Below are 12,224 nucleotides of genomic sequence, written 5' to 3'. Positions count from 1 at the left end.
TATAAGATTTACTAGAAGGAGAAAAAGATGACTTTTGTATCCATGAAGTTGAACTTGGAGTAAAATCTTTTGGATTTCTCCAACTTCTGAATTTTTCTTTTTATAGTGGAAAACAAAGAGACTCTGAAGCATTTGGCATCTCTTTATGCAAATAACCATCCATCCATGCACATGGGGCAGCCCAGTTGCCCAAATAAATCAGGTAGGTATTTTCCATACCCCTTGTTATTGTTGCTGCTTTTGGGGATAGAGGGTGTCTTACCTTAAGGTCTTGTTGATCCTGTATCTCTCGATGCTTTTATAGATGAGAATATCCCAGGAGGTGTAATGCGTGGAGCAGAATGGCATAGTCACCTGGGCAGCATGAAGGTATGCTCTATAGAATACAGTGAGAATAGAATTGTAATTATTGGCCATTGAGCGACAGAATAGGTGACTTTTCTGATATAACCAAAGTGAATGACATCTGCTTCATGGCTTTCTTGACAAGACAGCCTTCAACCTCCGACAGCATTTTTTTGTTGTTTTTTGTTTTGCCATTGTAATCATTTTTGTACAATTCAGTGACATTAATTACATTTAAGTGTTGTGCAATCATCTTCATTCTAAGCCATCTATTTCCAAAGCTTTTTTATCACCCCAAACAGAAACTCTGCATCTGCTAAGCAATAACTCCTGATTCTGCTGGTAAGCCCCAACTCCTGGTAACCTCTTTACTTTCTGGGTCTATGTTTTTGCCTACTCTAGATATTTCTTGTAAGCGGAATCATACAATATTTGTCCTTTTGTGCCTGGCTTCTTTCACTTAGCGTAATGTTTTCAGGGTTTATCTATTTTGTTAGCCTGTATCAGTACTCTAGTCCTTTTTATGGCTGAGTAATGTTCTATTGTATGTATATCACATTTTGTTTATCAGTTCATCTGTTGATGGACACTTAAGTTGTGTCTGCCTTTTGGCTATTGAGAATAACAGGCAATGAACATTTGTGTACAATTGTAAGTTTGAACCCTTGTTTTCCATTCTTTGGGGTTGCTTACCTAGATGTGGAATTGCTGGTCATGTCCGAATTCTATGTTTAGCTTTTTGAGGAACCAACAAACTGGTTTTCACAGCAGCTAAACTGTTTTACATTCCCACCAACAGTCTATGAGGGTTCCGATTTTTCCACATCCTCACCAACACTTGTTATTTTTCTTTTTATATAGCAGGTGTGAAGTGCTAATTCATTGTAGTTTTGATTTGCATTTCCCTGAAGACTAATAATGTTGAGCATCTTTTCATGTGCTTATTGACCATTTGTATATTTTCTTTGGAGAAATGTCTGTTTCTCCATTGCCTGTTTTATTTATGTATTTATTTTTATTCCATTGCCTATTGGCCTATTTTTAAATTGGGTTGCTTGTCTTTTTGTTGTTGGGTTATAAGAATTCTGTATTTATTTTGGATGTTAAACACTTACCATTTGTTTGATTTGCCAATAGCTTCTCCCATTACGTAGGTTGTCATTTCACTTTCTTAATAATGCCCTTTGATGCACAAAAGTTTTTAATTTTGATGAAGTCAAATTTATCTGTTTTTTTTCTTTTGCTGCTCATGCTCTTGTTGTCATATCTAAGAATTTATAGCCAAATCCAAGGTCATGAAGATTTACCTCCATGTTTTCTTCTATGAGGTTTTTTTTTTAAGATTTTATTTATTTATTTGAAAGAGAGAATGAGATAGCATGAGTGGGGGAGGGTCAGAGGGAGCAGCAGACTCCCTGCTGAGCAGGGAGCCCAATGTGGGACTCGATCCCGGGACTCCAGGATCATGACCTGACCCGAAGGCAGCCGCTCAACCAACTGAGCCACCCAGGTGCCCTTCTTCTATGAGTTTTATGTGTTTAGCTGTTGTATTTAGGTCATTGATAGATCTTAAGCTGATTTTTGTATATGATGGGAAGTAGGAGTTCAACTTCGTTTTTTCCCCCATTGAGTGGTCTTGGCACCCTTGTCAAAAATCAGTTGACCAGAGATGTATGGGGTTTTTTCTGGGCTCTCAATTCTATTTCATTGGTATTTATATCTGTTCTTCTCCCAATATCCCTGTTTGATTGCTGTAGCTTTGTGGTAAGTTTTGAAATTAATAAGTGTGAGTACTCCAACCTTTTTATTTTTCAAGGTTGTTCTTGGCTTTTCAAGACTCCTTGCAATTCCATTTGAATTGAGGTCTTTCTTTCTTTCTTTCTTTCCATCTGTCTCTTTCTTTCTGTCTTCCTGTCTTTCTGTCTTCCTTTTCAAAAAATGCTGTTGGAATTTTGTTAAGGGTTTTGTTGAATCTGTAGATCACTTTGGGTTATATTGACATCTCAATAATATTGTCTCCCTCTTCATGAACTCAGTTATGTCTTTCCATTTACTTAGGTCTTCTTTAATTTCTTTCTGATAATATTTTAATTGGTTGTCCATCCACTTCAAATTAGTGAGGAGTTGTTGTCCATCCACTTCAAATTAGTAAGGAGTTGTTAGCAAGTGGGTGGTTAGCTCATCATTTCATTAACATGTGCAACTAGAAATTTGACCTCATTCTCATCTCTGCCTGCCTTCCCTCCTTTATTTACTAAGAACTTACTACGTGTGGGGCACTTTGCTCTGCTAGTGATAAATAAAATATATTTCCTATCCCACTGTACAAATAACTATGTTACAGAATTAATTGATTTGACCTCAGGGAGAGCAACTCTCAGTGTGCCATGAGAAATTAAAGACAGAAAAGATTACACCTAGTCAGAGATACAGTCTTCTCTTCATAGAGGAAATGGCATTTGGGATGTAGAGATGGTGAGGCAAAACATTCCAGAAAGAAAAAGCAGTATGGGCAGAGGTCAAATAAGCATTCTAGTTTAGTTAGAACAGGAGATGTAATGGAGAGCAGCAGAAGACAAGAATGGAAAGAGAGTTTGGGGCTCTGAATACTTTTGTTTTAGTAAGGAATGCGAAGCCACTGAAGGTTTTGAGCAGATATATAGTAACATGATTGGAACTGTGCTGTGGAAAAATTAATCTCTCAGCAATGGGTTAAGATAGTTTGGAGGAAGGAGAGACTGTGGCACAGGGAGACCAGTGTAGAGTAGCCTAGACAAGAAATGATGAGGGCCTGGATTAGGGTGGCGACAATGGGAATGGAGTCAAGGGATGAAGTCACAGCGGTATTGCAGAGGTGGAAATGACAGGATTTGGCAAATTATGGATGATGGTGAGAAACTGAAGTCAAAGACAAGAGATTTCATGTCTGTGTGAGAACATGAGTTAATACCATTTACTGAATAAGGAAAAAGGACAGGTTTGGGGTGGGTAGGGGGAGGTGGTAAGTTAGGTTTTGGAACTCGTCCATACAAGCAGTTCCGGTGCCTGGAGAATTGCTCTCCGGGAGGCAGTGGCTGCTATCCCCAGCAGGGCGAAGGTGTCAAGAGGGCAGGCGCTCGAGCTTCTGCCTCCAGGCTCCAGGAACAGCTGTGGCGTTCCGGAGTCACGAAGGAAGCTGCCCATCCACATGCACTTATTTATTAACTCACTTATTCAACAAACCCTAATAAAGCCCCTCTACCTGCCAGCCGCCGTGGCAAGCCCTGGAGATTACAGAAATGGATTGGACCTAGTCTCTGGTCCCAAGGACTCTCTTAGCAAGAGCCATGTTTGTGACTGATTATACTACTGAGTGGTTCATTTGTATTGGCTATAAAATGCTCTAACGATTCTTGGTTTATATCCCCCAGGTTTTCTTTCTATTCCATTCGTTGGATGACATAGCCTCATTCTTACTTTTATTTATTACTTTTTCTACATCTGTCTTTGAATTTTATATTGCAGGATTACAGTGTCACCTATGGCCACTGCCCGGAAATCACAGTATACACAAGCTGCTGCTACTTTCCTAGTGCGGCACAGCTGCCTTCCTTGTGGGCAGAAAATAAGAAGTCTCTCCTTAGCATGTTGGTGGAGGTGAGCCTTTCCCTTCTAACTAGGAGCGAATCCCAGCAGTATGTTCAACGAAAAGCTTTATCAAAACATTTTCTTAATCTTTTACCAATAATTTATATTCTTATTTTTAAAAATGTATATAGAAAGAGTTTTGTTGAATTTCTATCACCTTAAATAGGTGCCATGATTTCACATATCTGGAATCTGCTGTAATGGAGGTGATTTAATCCTGTGAGGTGTTGCACATTTTTCCGTTTGAATATCATGCAGAGAGAGTGTACTATGGTGGAAAGGAAACCTTCAAGACATCAGAAGGTTTGGGTGCTAACACTTCAGGCTTTGACTGTATCAGAGTTCTTTTTTTCCCTCATTCTAGCTCTGTGCTCCGAAGCAAGGAATGAGTAGCAAACGAGGCCAGAGTCAGTGGGGAAGGACCAACAAGCCAGTTTTATGGGTGGGGGGGGGGGTTGTTGTGGCTTCGTTTGTTCATTGTTTTTGTCATGGCTCAAGCTATTGCCCTGAGAATATCTGGAAACAAATTTATACTTTGAATATTTTTTACAGGTTCACAAGGGAGTCCATGGTTTTGTTAAAGATAAAACTGGAAAGCCAATTTCTAAAGCAGTCATTGTACTCAATGAGGGAATAAAGGTGCACACAAAAGAAGGAGGCTATTTCCATGTGCTGTTAGCCCCAGGCGTCCATAACATCAATGCCATCGCTGATGGGTATCAGCAACAACATTCCCAGGTAAGAAAGTCAAGCTTAGTAGTATCATGTAAATTCTTAATCTTAATAGTATTTCCATTTTATTTTGAAACTCTTGTGACAAAGAAATAAGATGTGTAACCAGCTCTTGATTATGATATCTTTCCTTCAGCAACAAAAGGGAAATTTTTATACCATTTTGTATACTTCTGAGGACAATGACCCCTCTCCTTGGTTTAGTATAAAGGCCTTAGGAGTATTTCTGGGATACGATATACCTTAAGTATATCGTATGAAAAGTTGTATCAAAAGTAAACTTTTGGGGCACCTGGGTGGCTCAGTCATTAAGCGTCTGCCTTTGGCTCAGGTCATGATCCCAGAGTCCTGGGATCGAGCCCTGCATCGGGCTCCCTGCTCGACAGGAAGCCTGCTTCTCCCTCTCCCACTCCTCCTGCTTGTGTTCCCCTCTCGCTGTGTTTCTCTCTGTCAAGTAAGTAAATAAAATCTTTAAAAAAAAAAAAAGTAAACTTTTTCATAATTTTTGCACTTTATATTATATGAAAAGTTGTATATTGTATGAAATTCTTGCACTTTACATTCTTGCACTTTATACTGTATGAAAAGTTGTATATTGTATGAAAAGTAAACTTTTTCATGATTCTTGCACTTTATTTCTCTAGGTTTTTGTGCATCATGATGCAGCTAGTTCTGTGGTAATAGTCTTTGACACAGATAACCGGATATTTGGTTTGCCAAGGGAGCTTGTGGTAACTGTATCAGGTAAAGAAATTTAAATTTTCGGTAGTTGAAGTTAAAACCAGTTCTGTTCCTGAAACCAATATTGTACTATATGTTAACTAAGTAGAATTTAAATAAAAACTTGAAAAAAATAAAAAATAAATAAAGCCAGTTCTGACATTTTAGTTTGAGAGTAGATCACCTCCCCATCACTTGAAGCTAATCACTTTTCTTCTAATACTGGTCTCCCATATATTCTCATGGCTTCCTCCCTCACATTTTCGGGTCTGTACTCAAATGTCACCTCGACAGAGAGGCCTTCCCTGATCACCCTAGCTAAAATAGCACCCCTGTCACTCTCTCCACCCCACTTAACATTGTATTATATATTTAGTCACTTACTTTTCTATATTTGATCTTTCCCACTAAAACATAAACACTCTGAGAGGACAGGGAGTTTATCTACATCTCCAGCACCTAGGACCATGGCTGGCATGTAGTGGGTCTTAATGAAGAGTTGTTGACTAAATGAATCATTTGCTTTATATTAAGATCTTAAGTCCCTTGGACTTTGACTTATAGTCTATTTTTTTAAGATCATGGAAAGAGGAAATATTTGTTTTCTACAGGATTAATTTGTGCCATAGCTTGAATTACTGAAAGATTAGAAAGGAAAAAAATGTGGTAAAATAATAAGTGCTCTGTTGTATTGTATCTTTTTGACACAGAGAACCTTGGTTCATTTCTTTTTTTTTTATTTTATTATGTTATGTTAATCACCATACATTACATCATTAGTTTTTGATGTAGTGTTCCATAATTCATTGTTTGTGCATAACACCCAGTGCTCCATGCAAAACATGCCCTCTTTAATACCCATCATCGGGCTAACCCATCCCCCCACCCCCCTCCCCTCTAGAACCCTCAGTTTGTTTCTCAGAGTTCATCGTCTCTCATGGTTCGTCTCCCCCTCCGATTTCCCCCCCTTGGTTCATTTCTAAGTGCAATTTGGACTTGACCAAAATAACCAAGTTTAATTATAGGGTGTGTGGGGGAGAGATTCTTAGTTGATAGAGAATGGTATATTGGAAACATGGTCAAATCATAGAGTCTGTTGTGGGGTGTTTAAAGTAAAGAGTATTAGCTTGAACCAGATAAAGGGTGAATAACTTAGTGATGAGAAACATAGGAGCTAGGAGTCAGCAGTGGTTTAAATCTGGCTTTCCCACCCATTTGCTGTCATGAACTTAATTTTTATTATGGGTTTATTATTTTCTGTTACTAAGACTCTTATTTTGATAACCTATGTATAAATTATTTTGAATAAATGAGAGGTTTGGGTTGAGGTAAAACTTACTGGAAAGGATCCATAGAAGTCACTGATACAGAGCCAGTTGTAGGATAGTAGATAGTTTGGTTTCATTGTGGTAAAAGAAAAATATGCATATACGTACATATGCAGGAAGAAAGCTCTGGAAAAATATTCACGAGAGTTGTTAAAAATGATCTCTGGTTAATGGAGATGTGATGTGTTTTGGTTTGGGGTTTTGGTGTTTTTGCTTATCTGTATTTTTCTAATTCTGCATAGTAAACATGTACTGCCTGTGTAATAATAAAAGTTGTTTCTAAGTGCATGAAATAAAAATAAAATAAATAAAGGGCATATCATAGAAAGTGTCATTGTAAGTAGCTTATTTATATTCTCAAAGTGGAACACCACTCACATGGTGATTTTGTTTGGCAGGCGCCACCATGTCAGCATTGATCCTAACAGCTTGCATTATTTGGTGCATCTGCTCAATCAAGTCTAACAGACACAAGGATGGCTTTCATCGGCTCAGGCAGCATCATGATGAGTATGAAGATGAAATTCGCATGATGTCAACAGGCTCCAAGAAGTCCCTCTTAAGCCATGAGTTCCAGGATGAAACGGACACTGAAGAGGAAACGTTATATTCTAGCAAACATTGAAACACAGACTTCGCACATCTCCCAGCATAAGTACCAAGCAAAATTACAGTTCCTTTTGGGAGACACTGCATTAAGAAGAGAGACTCTCTTGCTTCTTCAAAGAGCTTTGGGAAGTTAACTTGCTAAATTTGTATTCTCTGAATTTGGCTGGCAGTTTTGAACTTCCCCTCCTTTAAGTACTCTTACCTTAAAAAAAAAAAAAAGATCTGCTTTCTATTTATGCAGCAGAAATGGGACAGCCACTTTGTTTTTCTTTTTAATTTAAGATGAGCTGTTTGGAGCTTGTGTTATAACTGCATAAAGCCAACTAGTGGATGTTATATTTTGCACATCAGGTGTTTTCTAGTGGCTTTAGCTTTTTCTCTTTATTTTAAATGGCCAAAAGAATCCAGAAACATTTAGGCAGGGACAGCAGTCAGAATCTGACATAAAGCTTTAAAAACTCAAGGTTTTCTCAACCTACTGAGAAGTACTTTCCTCTAGTTATTAAATAGCTGGAGTTTTCTCTTATCATTCAGGTTTAATGGAGGCTGGATTGATTTTTAAATATATATAACATTAGGAAATGAATAAATGGGCTTCCGCGTTTGGCATTTATACTTGTTCCAAGGTTAGATCAGAACTGGTGGGCTATGCTCTAAGCAGGATTTCACTACCTCTCTTATAAGGTTTAGCAAAGTTCTAAATACCCCCATTTTAAGGGAGAACTTGTTGACTTTGTTGTAAAAGATCTAAATGTCCATTTGAATAGAACTGAGAGGGAGATCTACCAAAAGCTAAAACTTGTGTCGCATATCTTTCAACTTTTAAAAATCCCACAGGTGCTGCTGCTTTTTATCTGTGAAGCACTAGTTTATTCTAGGAATGCCTAATTCATATTTCCTAAATTTGAACCTTTTTCTGTGTTGTACACTTATGGCTTTCAGATGACCCGGCAATATACACGATCTGAATTCTACTGAAAATATCTGGAAGTGTGGAAGAGACCTACTTGAACATTCTTTAACAGACATTTGAACACAAAATATCTACAGTTCATGCTCCAGTTCAAGCCTACGGATATCCTACTGTTATTGAAATAGCTTGGCCAGTCTTATTCATAGAGGCCTCTGCAAGTGATTGGGTTCTTTGTCCTAATGTTTCATTTGACAGTCTCTTTTTGATCAACCAGTTTTGTTAGAAGTTCAATTGAAAGCATTTAAATATGGCTCCCTCCATTAAAAAAAAAAGTAAACTATGGACTACCGTGTTCTATAACACTATGGTGAGAAAGTATCATCTTCACTGCCACTCAGGTTATTGCAAATAACCTGAACGATTTTCTTTTACTATGTCTGTCATACCATGCTTTTCAATGGAATTGATGCTTTTTGTAAGTATGAGTCTTACCAATGATCTAATGGTTTAATACCTTTGAATGTTTTTAATGGCCAAGTTGCTGCTGAATTTGTACTAAATCAGGGGATCAAAAAACTTGCTCTCATCTTTTCAAATTGTATTCTATATTCATTAATGTATCAGTCATCCCAAAGCCTTCATGTGGAGTGGTTTACCACCCGTGTAGGTCATTCCAAGTTTTGTGAGGAGTGTGCCCAAAGTGGCTTTATATAAAGAGATTTGGTTTAGCAGGAATAATGAGATCATGACATTTGTTAGTGAGTATCTGTGATAAATTTGGGTGGTTCAAGGTTAAGCCATTCTGTTATTAATGCTGTTATTAACAACTCTAAATTTTGAGCCCTTGCCACCCACTCTCACCCCACCACATACACAGCTAATACTTAATGAAATAGACATGATTTAATGTCTTAATAAAACTTTACATTTTCTTTAAGGGGGTGATGTGGTGGCATTGCTCTTTTTAGCTTTACTTTTAAGAGTGCAAAGTCAAAACCAACAAAGGGCTGAGTGGCTGGCCCTGCTTGGGACATTGCAGATAGAAATGAAACAAAGTTGATGTGACAGTCTTTACTTTATTAACATTGGCCTTCACTAGAGGGTGCCTTTTAAATTCATTTCTCTTTTGAATTAACCATGTCTTTAACTGTTCATCACAGTGGCTGGAGTCCATGTCTTTAAGCATGTATACAATTTTTTTTAGAAATGAACATACAAATAGTTCTTTTAGTAACTTTTCCTGAAAGTAAAACCAAATTCTGCTATAAATCTTGAATCTTTAATGAGTTTCTAAATCATGCATTGCTCTGGAAAATAAGACCTTCTCAGCCTGTGTTAGCTATGAACATGAATGTATAGGATCATGACTACTAAGATTGTGTTCTCAGCCCTGCTTTGTCTTTTATTTGTGGATCTAATCTTAGATCCATTAATAAATAAATCCAATGCATTAACCGCTTAAGGCATTGAAGCCATATGGAATGGGGAATGCATTTCTTCGGTGTTTCTCCTAGAGACTTTCCATTTCCTTGGAGTCATGGAGGCAAGTAAGTATCACAGTATTAAGAATTTGCCCAAATCTGAGTTGTGCCTTTCTTTACTCACAAGGCATGTTTTTTGTCCTGGTGATCAGTTTGTAAGCCTTCTTCCTTCCCAGCTCCTTAATAAAAGCAAAGTGATTGAGTAGGTAATTTTCAAAGTGTCTGCCTGTGTAAATGTACTTGCACTGGTTATGTAGTTTGATAAGAACTCGTTAATTTCAGAGGGAGAGACCTTTTGGTTTTGATGTATTTTGCTGAACACTTGCTTAGTGTTTGGGATCCTGTCCAGTTGAGGAATACTTGCAATTCTCACTGGAGGGAATTTGCCTGGGGACTCTGTCATCCTCCAGAAAGGAAACATAATGTGTATTTGGCCCAGTGCGATTGATTGGTTAATCTTTGGTAACTTTCACCTGGATGGATTTGCTGAATTAATGATATTGAACTTAAAAATAATTATGATTTGACAAATAAATAAAAGGTAGTCCTTAATGCCTGAGCTTATTGTGTTTCTGAGCTAATACCAGGTTACTCAGTAACCATGACCTGCTCCTCCATTTCCATTTATTCTCAGTAGTAAATAGTTTTCTCTTCTTGTTGCCAGAAATGCACTTGTTGCCAGGTTTTGTCCCTGCTGTATTAAAAGCTTCTTGGCTATGAATGCTATGATGGTGCCCTGCCTATGGTTCTCTGGTAGAATTGTTTTTAAAAATAGCAACTTTATTGTTACTACAAAAAATTCCGCTGTGGTTGATGTTCAGTGACTTTCTATCTAGCAACTTTTTGATAATTCTTTGAGTTTCTGATTTGTTTTAACTATAGCATATTCTTTGGGGTGATTAGGGCCTTTGATTAATGTCAACTAAACATGGATTTCCAGTTCATAAAGAAACATCTCCCAACACCCATTTCTCCAATCTTTAGCAATAATTAATATTCCACCTGATTTTCAGAATATTGTCCTAGTTGATTTTGATTAGACAGAACATATTATGAAATTTGAAAATAGGCTTTCATTTTAAGGCAATTGGATATAAATTATGTAAATATGTATGATTATGACTTGTATAAATGGCATAACATGAATGTACTAGCTACATTCTATGCTGGCCATGCTGCAGATTTTCTGGAGGTATGACATAATGGTATTTTTTTATGCTCAGAGTAAAAATCAACTTTTCACCTCTCCATTTTTTCAGAGTGACATTCCCAGGCTCCAGAACAATTCTATAGCTATTTATATGAGGTGCCCAACACTCATTCATCTCAAGTGCTTCAGTCTTTGGTTTATTTCATGCACTGTGCCTTCAAAATGAAATTTTTAAAAAGGACTTTAAATGAAGTTGAATAGTAGTTTTAAAAAGTCAATCTGTGTAATTTATGTGAAATCTAATTGTAACGAGGTCCTTTCTGTTTTTTATATGTAAACAGATCTACTAATCCTGTATAAAAGTTATTTTATGATGTTTGTCTTTCTTTGTGTTTTGTCTCATAATCTTTTTTCAGAAGCAATAGACAAGAAAAAACTATTGTCTCGATTTGAAAGTTATGTATTTCGTTTTCCTACCTGTACTAGGGGAAAAATAGTACCAGGCTAGGAGTACAGAGTGTCACCTGTAGAGTGTTTTTGTCTTCATGAATTGACTCAAAAGAAAGCTGTTTCTGAAATAATCACATCATATAGTAGCCAGAGTTCTTTCTGTCTGTGGCTCAGCTGGATTGATACATGTCCAATCACTCCACAACAAACACCACAAAACTGGCCATTGAAAAGTTTATGTGCACATTTCAAACTTGTTTGTTAAAAATTTTGTCCTTTTTCCAAATAAGACACATTCTATAATGTGTCCTACAGCGTTAGGCACAGTGGTGATGAATTCACCATCCCCTTTGAGTTTTTGTTGATACTGCTGGTCCAATAGGAACAGGGAAAGTGAAGTTACGTAAAAAGATGGGCTCTGCTGACAAGGAACTCATAGTCCAGACCAGAGAAATAGAAATGAGAATAAAGCTGTACTTCCATAGTGGTTGGTTCCTCTAAAAAGAACATCTCTGCCGGAGGGGAACTATAACATGGAGATTGGAACACGGACATTGGAGTTGGCCCAATCTGTGATTGATTCTCGGCTCTGCCACTTGCTTCCTTTGTGACCTTGCATTGTACAGGTTTCTTCACGTTCTCTAAGTCTTACTTTCTCTACTAGTTAAGGAATAATACCCAATAGGATTGTATTGATATAATCCTTGACTCAGAATTGAATGCCCATGGTAACCAGCATCATTTTCCTTCATTTGCTGTTTTCTGATCTTTTGAAAGAAGAAAGAAAGGTATCAAATATATGAACAAACAAAGATCTGTTTACAGGTCGTCATTTTAATTTAGAAGAAATCCCTACGCATGAATACTAA

General features: G+C 37.4%; 1 protein-coding gene across 1 annotated transcript in view; it reads left to right on the top strand.

The window, feature by feature from the left end:
* CPD (carboxypeptidase D) overlaps positions 1–11,283 on the top strand; it is a 67,777-nt gene extending 56,494 nt beyond the window's left edge. The window contains exons 16-21 of the mRNA XM_027625642.1: positions 107–202; positions 305–369; positions 3,850–3,981; positions 4,525–4,710; positions 5,349–5,448; positions 7,151–11,283. Of these exons, the coding sequence (XP_027481443.1) occupies positions 107–202; positions 305–369; positions 3,850–3,981; positions 4,525–4,710; positions 5,349–5,448; positions 7,151–7,377 (806 nt within the window). The 3' untranslated portion in view covers positions 7,378–11,283. The remainder of the gene's footprint in view (positions 1–106; positions 203–304; positions 370–3,849; positions 3,982–4,524; positions 4,711–5,348; positions 5,449–7,150) is intronic.
* The last annotated feature ends 941 nt before the right edge of the window (positions 11,284–12,224 follow it).

Source organism: Zalophus californianus, chromosome 16, assembly GCF_009762305.2.
Source record: "Zalophus californianus isolate mZalCal1 chromosome 16, mZalCal1.pri.v2, whole genome shotgun sequence".
Lineage (NCBI taxonomy): Eukaryota > Metazoa > Chordata > Mammalia > Carnivora > Otariidae > Zalophus > Zalophus californianus.
The sequence above is the reverse complement of the archived record's forward strand: the minus strand, read 5'-3'. Positions and strand labels throughout refer to the sequence as shown.